This window comes from Anolis sagrei, chromosome 2, assembly GCF_037176765.1.
Source record: "Anolis sagrei isolate rAnoSag1 chromosome 2, rAnoSag1.mat, whole genome shotgun sequence".
NCBI lineage: Eukaryota > Metazoa > Chordata > Lepidosauria > Squamata > Dactyloidae > Anolis > Anolis sagrei.
Window position 1 is genome coordinate 57,964,287 of NC_090022.1, and position 12,018 is coordinate 57,976,304.

At 38.6% G+C, this 12,018-nt stretch overlaps 1 protein-coding gene across 1 annotated transcript; it reads left to right on the top strand.

Annotated features, from left to right (window-relative positions):
- The first annotated feature begins 4,618 nt into the window (after positions 1-4,618).
- On the top strand, positions 4,619-9,036 carry HESX1 (HESX homeobox 1). Its single transcript, XM_060761005.2, has 4 exons — positions 4,619-5,044; positions 5,248-5,447; positions 6,040-6,141; positions 8,794-9,036. The coding sequence occupies exons 1-4, from the start codon at positions 4,855-4,857 to the stop codon at positions 8,890-8,892; spliced, it is 591 nt and encodes a 196-aa protein (XP_060616988.1). The 5' UTR covers positions 4,619-4,854; the 3' UTR covers positions 8,893-9,036.
- The last annotated feature ends 2,982 nt before the right edge of the window (positions 9,037-12,018 follow it).

The window sequence follows — 12,018 nt, forward strand, 5'->3', positions numbered from 1 at the left end:
TGCAGAGACACAGATACCATCCCACAATTTCTCGCAGCCAGAAGGCACCCTGGTCATTCCACAGATATATAAACCCATTTTTCCTACTTCCAGCAGACCTCACTACCTCTGAGGATGCTTGCCATAGATGCAGGTGAAACGTCAGGAGAAAAATTGCCTCCAGAACATGGCCATATAGCCCGGAAAAACCTACAACAACCCAATAGTAATGTTTGCTACTACCCCCACACACGTAATATTGTTTGGATACTTCAGATTAAGTTTCAAGTATATGCTCAGTGAAATAGGAGCCTGCTACTTTTTAGGTTTTTAGTTTTTTGTATGAAAACCAGAACTTGGAAACTTTATTTTTCCTTAAGTACTTTCTAGCGAGCACCTGGCCAGGTATATGCTGGAATACTTAATAAAGTGCAACAATAGAGCAGAACTAAAATCCTTTAAACATTAAGCATTTCCTCAGCATTTAAATCTAATTGACAGAAAAGCAGCATACACTGGGACAGGGTTTGGTTCCAGGACACTCTCCCCCCATAGATACCAAAATCTGTGGATGCTCAAATCCATTAAATATAATGTCATAGTAAAATGGTTTCCTTTATATAAACTGACAAAATCACAGTTTGCCTTTTGGATTTATTTTTAATATTTTCAAGCTGTGGATGGTTGAATCCATGGATGCAGAGTTTATGGTTACGGAGGCCAACTATATCATTTTCATCAGGGCTTAGTGCGGGGAGAGGTACAACAGGTGTCACTTGGTTTGTTCTGCATAATTGAAAATATTTTTTGGTGCAATCAGCAAGTTTGTTATATTTTTGCAGAGTCTTTCTTAACTCTCTTGCCCACTGTCTGTATTACTGCCCCAGATCGATCTAAAATAGCAGTCAACAGAAATTGCTGCCATTTGTTGAGAGGCTGCAACTCCCTTCCCATGCAAGGGCCCCCATTCCTCAAACACCATTGATCACTGCCCTGCATGTCAGAGCCCCATGCAATAGGTTTGTGAGGAATTATTTTCACTAAATTGGCCCTGGAGCATGTGTAAAAAGTGAGCTGCCATCCAAAATGGGTGAATCCAGAGCTGCCATAATTTCCAATATTGTTTCTTGTTGTTTCCCTTTATACTAATCAAAATCAGGGTGTGGATAATATGACAATAATTATTAATGACAAAAAGGCTAAGAGAAGCTGCAGCAGTTTTGCTTGAGTGTACATGTGCAGCATTTTTTTCGAAAGAAGCAGAGCATGCTTGAGGACTGGGATATCAAGGGATACCAAGATGCTTCTTATAATGCTATTGTCCTCCCAACTCTGTTATAGACATGTAAAATGTGGACCATCTACAATGTCACTTTCAACTTCTGGAATGATTCCATGAGCGTTGCCTCCAAAAAAATCCTGCAAATCTCTGAGGAACACAAGCTGACAAATGTTGGCATGCTGGAGGAAGCAAAGACCACCAGCAGTGACACGGTGATCCTCTGCCATCAACTTCACTGGATTGGCCACATTGACTGGATACCTGATCACCGTCTCCCAAAGCAGTTACTTTACTCTCAACTCAAGAATGGAAAACAGAATGTCGGTGGACATCAAAAGAGATTTATAAATGGACTTAAATCTAACTGCAAAAATTGTGCTATAGACACTGAGAACTGTGAAGCCCTGGCCCTCGAGAATTCTAACTGGAGGTCAGCTGTTACCAGCAGTGCTGTGAATCTGAAGAGGTACAAATGGAGGGCAAAAGAGAAAAACGTGTCAAGAGGAAGGCGCATCAAGCCAATCCTTGTCGAGATCGCCTTCCATCTGGAAATCTATATCCTCACTGCAAAAGAAAATGTACATCCAAAAGAGGTCTCTAAAGTCACTTCTGGATCCACTGTCAAGACTCTCCACTTGGAAGGCAATCATACTTGGCCACAAGTGATAGCCGATGATGATGACAAGTGCACAGCTCTTTCCTTCGTTCATCTATTCCACCTCATAGAGTAAATTGAATTAAAACTTTTTTTCAATTTCACTTCTGATTGCAGCAATGTGGTAATATTGAGGACATAAGAGTTCATGGGAGGGATACTCTCTTGAAGTTCGCTATGTTCAGTGCTGGATTTGCCATTGTGCTGAGGTGTGCTTAAGCACAGGGCCCCGTTTGTCAGAGAGGGCCCATCTTCCTGCAAAAAAAAAAAAAAAAGATAGATTTTGCTTATGTGGTACAAGTCAAAATGTGAAGTAAGGGGCTTCATAACTGAAGTAGCACGGGATCTCATTTGTCCTAAATCTAGCACTGACTATGCTGCTGCCTTTCCATGTTGGTGGGGGTTGCAGGGTTTTATAGTGCTGTTCTTAGGATTTCCCATGTCTTTCTGCGGACACTGGCAGACGATCTTTCAGAGATGATGCCAGTGTTAGTTCAGCTAATTCTAAATGAGCTGGTACAGCACAGAAAGAGATACTGATAAATCACCATAGAATATCCTTTACCATGATGAAACAATAAAAGTAATAAAGCACAACAGTATTGGAAGATTAAACTACCGGGTCAGAAAGCATTAATCCAGCTATTTTGGAAGAGCTGACAACAATTACCAGTATTGCTGTATCTAATAATGATTCTAGTGGATTCAGGCTGGAAAGGACATTCAGCAGCTGACGTGCTCAGATGTGAAAGTTGAAAGCTGCACAATAATGGGAACATGGCATGTGAAGAGAACAAAGCAGTCATCAGTGGCATTATACATAGTGAAATGTCTTCTAGAATGGAGAAATGAGGGACAGTAATTTTAAATTTCTGTTCATGTTTGGAAAATGTTGAAAAAATGAATCAGACCATATGATAAACAGAACTGAGATGCTGTTTAACAATTTACTTTGTGTTACAAGTCTCTGTTACCTGAACCCTATTGGTAGTCCCATTTAGAGAAAACAATTTGATTAAACTGATTTTGTGTAAGTGTTGACTCACCATTCAACTTTTGCTGAATGGGTGTACTCTGTTTGAGACTACTCCTTGGATTCAGACGTATATACTTGAAATCAGCAGTTTTCAAACTTTGGTCTTCCAGATATAATGGACATAATCTCTCAAAGGCCCCAGCCAATTTGTTCAGTAGTCAGGAATTCTGGGACCTGGAGTTCAAAACACCTGGATGACCAAAGGTTGGGAACCACTGCTTTAGGTCATTATACAATCTCAGTGGTAAAAATTGGCCCATCGTGATAGATGCAAGTTCCAGGTGTTCTGTCACCTTCAGTACAATGGGGAATGATAGAGGTTGTCCAGAATAAAGTATAAACCAATCTGAGCTGGCTTCTATGGATATGCTTCAGTTATTGTTGTTATGTGCCTCCAAGTTGTTTGATTTATGTTAACTGTGTCACAGAGTTTCTGGGATTGAGAGTGTTTGACTCATCCAGAATTAACCAGGAAATTTCCATGGTTGAGCAGGGCATTGGATTTTAGTCTCCAGTGTTGTAGTCCTACACTTAAACCACATTAACTATTACTGTTATACCTAAATTTACCTCAAGACCTAACAGCATGAGTTCTTCTTGAAAAGAACACTGAATTCTGTAACAGAGTCACAACAGGTGTCAAATGACCTGGACAGAGTCACAACAGGTGTCAAATGAAGAGAGATTATGGTTGCAATGGAGAACCAAAATGCTATGGCCTCTTTCACGAGCTTTGTCCTTGTTGCTTTATTGCCATTCTTTTTGTGGGCAGGGGAATCAGGGCCTGAGCTTTCTACCCGCATGAAGATGGAAACCTGCAGACCTCTGATTCCAACTTTTATGTTCCTGCGTATTGTTTTCCTACCACTTTTGTCTGATAGAGAAACAAATGATTTTCAAAGGCATAAAGGGTGGTTTACACCTTCTGGTTGGCTCAATAAAAGTATCATCAATATGTCCTTCAGATTTTGGATTTTGTTTAATGGTCAACTTGGCTGCTCCCATATTAGCCTCATCGAGCATCAGCAATTCAACCTTGCTTTGTTGAAACTGAAGTATCCTTTCCTGTTGACTTCAATGAGATTGTTCTTCAAAAATTTTGTGCAAGTATTTGTTGGGCTCCTTTGAGGCAGCCAGCATATGCTCCCTTTTGATAAAGCTGCTTTCCAATAATGCGAGTGTGTATGGGTGGGGGGTGGGGGGAGCAAACAAATTTCTACCTTTCAAAGTACTTGGTTCAACTGTTCTGTAATCCAAACACTTGGAAGACAATTACACAGAGCTCTGACAACATTGCCAACCCACTGCAGTGTGCCTGATGCCAAACACCATTGTTGTTTTATTGACCATGTTCACCATTACATATGCATATGAAAAAACAGAAGCTTTTTCATCAGGATTACCCTAATAGCATTAAGAGATTATTTTTTAAATTTCATTGGAAGAAAATTCACTTAAATGAGATTACTTATTACTTGACTGGTTTCCTATCATGCTGTTGTGTTTAGGTAAGTGGAGTCCATTGGAGTATTATTTTTTTTAACAAAAAACCCTCTGATTTTATACATTAATGATTTTAAATAAAAGAAGTGTTATATTTGTGCAGTGGTTCTTTTGAGAAAGTTAAGTCTGATGTTCTGGTTAGAGGAGATAACACTTTCCGTCCCTCTTGGTGCCCCCCCTGGTGTCACCATTAGTTGCTAATTACTTGCAAACAAATAAACAATTAACTCTCGTGCCTCTTGGTGGGAGAATCTTCATTGACATGCTAAAACTTTCTAATAAAAGATTTTAATTAATGACGTGGCAAATCCAACCCCCTTGTCAACAAAGCTATAAAGAAGACTTGCAAGGAACAACCTGAACTATGGGGTGTTTGGTGCCTAGGCTGAGGACACAGGCATGGCAGGGAGATCACCGTGCCCTCATAATGCAACTTCTCCTAGTCATCCAAATAAACCCAGTTGTGGGGAAAACAAAAACTCGCCTTGTTCGTTTTCCATTGAAAGCATTTTGGGGATAGAGCAGAAGAAAGATGGCACTCCAACGGCAAAGCCTCACAGGCCCTGGGTGGACCAATGCAATGATGTAGGTAAGGTGGAAGCTTGAGTTCTCTGTTCTGTGCACTTTTAAAATCCTGTTTTCACTGCTTTATATTACAAATAGCATGCACTTCTTACTTGAATTGTAAATATTGGGTGGTTATCCCTCAATTTTGTGTCTCTTAAGTTTTGAAAGACATGATGCAAAGTGTCACCAGGTGCCATATTAAAATGCTACATTGTGATTTCTCAGGAGAAGATTGCAACCCCTGCCTGCATATTCCTTCCATCGCCTATGCAATTCCTTTGTTTAATGCAAGGAGCTACCCAGAGGCAGAAGAAAGAGTTCTCAAATGTGAAAACTATTTTGCAGTCAATGAAAGGCTTTCATACAAAAGGGAATTAAGCTGGTACAGAGGCAGGAGGCCGAGGACCGCATTCACCCGAAACCAGGTAGGGATTTAGTACATTTAACCTATTCATAAGGACTCAGAATGGATGTTTTGCTTAGCACATTGTTTAGTATATGGGCATTAATTGGGTAAGAATCCAGAAGTATCTGTTTCACATTAAAATCTCCACAATTGCACATTTATTGCATTAAAGGACCTATAAGTGGTATACGTAACCAGCATGACTAAGATAATTTAATTGGTGTCTCCTTAGCTGATGTATTAAAGATTAAGATCTGGCCTAGATTTTTATCAGAAAATTAAAACTTAGTTTGAACCAATGTATTGTTGAAGGCTTTCAATACCAGAATTACTGGTTTGTTGTGTGTTTTCCAGGCTATATGGCCATGTTCCAGAGGCATTCTCTCCTGACATTTCACCTACATCTATGGCAGGCATCCTCAGAGGTTATGAGATCTGATGCCTGCCATAGATGCAGGTGAAAGATCAGGAGAGAATGCTTCTGGAACATGTCCATACAGCCTGGAAAACACACATCAACTTAGGTTGAACCAATTTACCTATGTAGGTTATGCATGCCCCATGTGCAGTGAAAATAAGTAAATAATAGATGTTATGTTTGTTCTATCTAGATTGAAATACTGGAAAATGTCTTTAGAATGAACTCTTACCCTGGTATTGATGTTAGAGAAGAACTAGCTCAAAAACTAGATTTAGATGAAGACAGAATTCAGGTAACTTTTAAAAATAATTGTTTGTGTATGTCTGCAATCATTAATATGCTTGCTTGGCAGGAACCACACTAGATGGAAATAATCATGCTTTACCAATGTTAAAAAAATCAGCCCTTTACTGGTGTGGTTAACTAATTCTGTGACCGAGTTCAGAATACTTTGTAGGTGGAAAAAACAGATAAATGTTAGATTTGCACAATGTAATGCATACATATCAGGAAACAGGTGTGTTTATTTGCATACCAGAAAAAAAATCCCACAGTTGTTAAGAAAGCATAAACATGATCTTAGTACATTTTTTAGAATTTAATGAGATACAATCTAAAAGAACGTGCATTTACGATTGCATTTTTGGAGGATAAAGTTTATCAGCTTGTGTCTAGCATATTAGCCGAAGTGTTAAATCCTGAGCACTCTTGCTGCAAAATAAACTCAATCATACATTGCTCTGAGTAAACATGAGTTGGGTTATACTATACCTTTTGAAATCTCTGTTCAGAAAGAATAATATTGACAATATAGTATGCATTTCTAAAACACTGAAGTAAATTTAGCAATCTGACAATATTGGGCTACTCTGAATGTCTACCTGCATTTGAAATGAAACTTTGAGCCTACTTTCAAACAGCTTCTTTATAATTTATGCTCAAATAATATCAATATCAATCCACTTCATGTTTTATTTTATTCATCATGAATGAGACAATGTTTTTATACCCAAGTCTGATCTCCTCCATTTGCCGTGTGATTGTGGTAGCTGGGGAGTGATGAGGGTTGCTGTCCTAAAAAGTTTCCAAGTTCTGCTAAACATAACCTGCTAGGTTCTGTAGCAATTAGAATATTTTTGTGTATTTTAATATGTGATCAGGCACCCAGAGACAGTTTATTCTGTGATCTTTTCCCAGAAGTCTAGGCTGATCTGGATCCATTTTCAGTGAAAATACAATCCAAACTTCGAGAGGCCGTAACAGAATCCATCTATACATATGCATAAATATGTCTCTTACTTTTGAAGAAAATTGTTTCCCATCTTTCCTGACCAAACTCACACATTTCAATTTGGTATATGATGGGTTAGTATCTTATAACATGCTGATATGAATGGCCTAATCTGGTGCACAGCTGAGAAAAAGTTGCTTGTTGACTTATGACAACTCCATAAACTTCATAAGGTTTTCTTAAGCAAGGGATATGCAGAGGTGGTTTTTACCATTTCCCTCTTTTGAAATATAACCTCTAGCATCTGGTAATCATTGGTGGTCTCCCATTCAATTACTAACCAGGCTGATCCTGCTTGGCATCCAAGATCAGTCAGGATGCATTTAGGGTTTTTAGCCTGTTCCAAACACTTATTTGTAGATGCCATTAAGAAAACTTCTCTGATTCCAATGAAACAAGGTGAAGTGACATTTACAGAGGGAAATGGCAGTGAGAGAGGATTATGCCATCTCTGCCCATGCAGAGGAAGGAACTGGCAAAATTACTTGCCTAAGACAACCCTATGAAATTAAGCGGGTTGTCATGAGTCAAAAGGCAATCCAAAAGCACACAGAGACATGCACAGAGGTATCACTCTAGATCAGACACTTACCTGGGTATAACAAAAGAACCAGCATGGTGTAATGACTTAAATGTTAGATTAGAAGTGCATCTACACAATAGTATGAATCCAGTTTGAAAACACTTTAACTGCCCTGGCTCAGTGCTATGGTATTCTGGGATTTAGAGTTTGGGGAGACACCAGCACTCTTTAACAGAGAAGGCTAAAGGTTTTGTAAAAATAAATGTACCATAGTTCCATAGTATCTAACCATGGCAAATTAATGGGTGGCTTTGATTTTTCCGGGCTGTAAGGCCATGTTCCAGAAGCATTCTGTCCTAACATTTCACCCACATCTATGGCAGGTATCCTCACAACCTCTGAGGATGCCTGCCATAAATGTGAGCAAAACATCAGGAGAGAATGCTACTGGAACATGGCTATACAGCCTGGAAAACTCACAGCAACCCAGAGATTCCGGCCATGAAAGCCTTCGACAACACATGGCAATTAAAGTGGTGTCAAATTGCATTAATTCTTCCAAGGACATCAAGAGACTTAGGCTTGAGTGTTGTCTCAGCCATGAAAACACACTAGGTAACCATAGTCGAAGGCAAAAACAAGCATCTTCTGAACAAATTTTGCCAAGAAAAATCCACGATAGGTTTGCCGTAGCATCACCGTAAGTCAGAAATGTCTTGAAGAAACACAACACACACAATAAAAGAAAATGAAGCTCAGCTACATTCTGTGCAGTTTAGTCTCAAGTCACAAAGAAGCTTTTGCCCATCAGTGCAGCCACTAATGAACTAGAAGGGCTAGTGGTTTTTATTCAGTGTAAAGGAACTCTATTGTTTCTGTGTTAAAATTTTCATGTTTACATTGGAAATAAAGGACAGGGCCTCTGTATCTTCAATCTGTGTCTACAAAAGGTATTTCAGCAGTTATTGCTTGCACCTGCTGGAAATCCTTTTTCCACACAACTGTTAAGCGAGCATTCAAGAAACCTTGTCCCTTAATTCCCCTGGCAACCTTATTTTACACTAATTTTGCAAATATCTCTTGTGATGTTAGCCTGTCTTATTACAACTGTGCCCTTTTTGAAATTTTAGATTTGGTTCCAGAATCGCCGAGCAAAGCTGAAAAGATCCCACAGAGAATCTCAGTTCCTAATGGTTAAGAATACTTTCTCTCAAAACATGATAAAATAAGAAAAAATCACCGAACTCTCTGGAATGGAATTCTGCTGGGTCTGTAATGATGGTGCAATCAAATAATTATCAGATTAAAATGTGCTTGGATATTTCAAATAGTTTTGAAAGAATGTAATGACTTTCCTGTGCAAAATAAAGTGTAAATACTACTGTAACATGATTCCTGTTTATAGCATGACAACTATTTATCTTCCAAATTACATAGGAATGTCCAGGAAGAACAAGAAATGCTTATTTTTGTGGTTAACTGGCCCAAGGTGCTGGTGATATACTGCGGAGACTCACAGAGACTTTACATGCATCCCTTTACATTCGTCTCTTAAAGGTGTATCAATTCATATTACATAATCTAAGGGATCCAGAGGTTGAAAAGTTACTTTTAAAGATTAATTACTCTTGTTAATTATTGATTAATTACATTATTAATTATTGTTCAAGATCCAGGATTCTTAAATAACACTACAGTTAACAATTTATCAGAAGTAACTTTGCTTATCTATTTCTCAACAGTAACGAAAATTATATTTTGAGTTATTTACAAATGTTTCTGAATGTTGTAAGCCACTGACACTTCATAAAAACATCATGTTCTCCTATCCATCTCGTCTCTATATTAACACTGACAACAGGCAACAACATTTGGCACTGCACACACTGGTGCTTGGGTTATATAATATTTATCTGTCAGCATTCATTTATTTATTGCATTTATATGCTGCTTTTCTCACCCCTGGAGGACTCAAAGCGGTTTCCCACATAATTATTTAGTGAAGCTACACCGAAACAACCAAATTATTACCACTAAAGTGCAAAGGTAGTAATGAATGCATCATATAACTATAGCTATGGTTTCCTTGTGGCGTTTAGGAACTGACTGCAAATAACTTGGTATTTCCATAGTAGGTCTGCTTGTTATGCAAGCTCATTGAAGACAGTTTTATTTATATATGAAAAGCTTTGAACACCATATAATTGCTCTGGATAATTTAGTGATGCATAGTGGCATTGCCTATAGAATCACACTGGAAATCAAAAGAGAACACTTTCTTGTCCCACCAGAGTAATTCTATGGTATGCTTTACTTGCAAGCCCAAGACATTGGAAAAAGAGGGTTCCAGATTGAGGTGTTGTGTGGTTTCTGGGCTGTATGGTTGTGTTCGAGCAGCATTTTCTCCTGACATTTTGCCTGCGTCTGTGGCTGACATCATTAGAGGTTTCTATAGGTTCCAGATTATATGAAAATTCTATTCCAGGAAGAGTCTTTGAGCAGATCCCTGGCATAACATGCAAGCCTACTGCCACTGGTTACTTGCAAGCTCTGCAAGGATTTATGTATAAATCAAAGGTACAAGGAGGGAGTCCTGTCCAGGCAGCAGCGATTCTCAGCAGCAGCCACCCAACCTCTATGAAAGTTTTGTACTGGCACTTTATAAGCACCGTTTTATGTGTCCCAGAGGTGTAGTGCCATGGCCACTGTCCCCAGGAAAGAGATTGCTCCTGTGATTATCCTGTGCTTGATGGAGAACCACTTCACTTCTGTCCAGGGTTTGTATGCACCAGTTGACCCACACCTATTACAATTAGCTCTCCTCACACCCCCATTTGGTCATTGAGAAAACACAATAGCATTATGCAACCGTTCTTTCGGAAGAAACACAATTCCAGTTATACTGGGGAATGCACAATACTTCCCATATTTTACCACCTGCATTGTTTGTTGGTAAAATAGCCAGAGTCCACACCAGAGTGTCATTACTCCAACTTGATGATTTTGGAACTTTTAGTGATTGAAAAGAAGCAAGAACTGCAATCCTGCTCATAATGGTGCTCTTTAAACCACAATTTGCATCCGGTGAGCAAAAATGTACACAAAGATTTTAGGCTCTGATTAGCATGCAGTCACTTCTTTGCTGTTTCTTTATATGTCTTAATTTTTAAAAAAAACTAGTCTGGGTTTGAAAGAAGTCAGATGCTGGAGGGCAGTCTAATCTCGTTTAATCACTGTTTTACTCAAAACGAGGCAAACATTGGGTGTGATGGTTTGTGTTTTGTTTACATTAACAGAATATGAAGCAGAACTAAAAAATGTGAATGCTTCAACTATTATTTTGAAATGTAAGTTCAAAAATATTCATAATTGGGTTGTTGTGTGTTTTCCGGGCTATATGGCCATGTTCCATAAGCATTAAGTTCCAATATGTTAAATTATCATATTTTCCTAGTTTCCAACAGACCTCACAACTTCTGAAGATGCCTACCATAGATGCAGGCAAAACTTCAGGAGATAATGCTTCTGCAACATGACCATACAGCCTGGAAAACCCACAACAACCCAGTGATTCTGGCCATGAAAGCCTTCGACAATACAATTATCGTATTATTTGGATTTGACTGAAGAAAAACTAAGATGTTACCATAATTATTGCCCTCACATTATGACAGAGCAAGAGATACTACTGCAAATATTTCCACCAAAGATCTAACCCACAAAACCAAATCACTACCATTACACTGCATTCTAGGATAATTCCTTGAAACAAGCTTACAAAAAATAGGTACAGTCAAATAGCTGGTTATTCCCGTATTTTTGAGCTTGTTTGCCATCTGTCTTGTATCTGCACACTCTAACAAAATATGACACCTATTCTCTCTACCTTTAAATAAGCCCTTGTTCATGAGGTGGTTATTATTCATAATTATGCCTTTGTCAGAACAACCAAGGCTGATTTGAATAGATTTCAAGGCTGGGTCCTTGCTTCCCCTGTAACTTGCTGAAGAGCAGGTTGCGTATCTGTTATCCGAAACGCTTGAGACCACGCTTGAGACCAGAAGTGTTTTACATTTTGAATTTGTTTGGATTCTGGAATACCTTTATTTGCATATCGGTACATACTGAGATATCTTGGAGGTGGAACCCAAGTCTAAATATGGAATTCATGTATGTTTTATATATGTACTTTATACACATAACTTGAAGGTAATTTGATACACAATGGTTTCAATAATTTTGTACATGAAGCCAAATTTGTATGAATTGGACCATCAAAAAGCAAAGATGTCACTATCACAGTCACCCATGTGGAGAAGTTTAGATATTGGAGCATTTCGGATTTTTGGATCAGG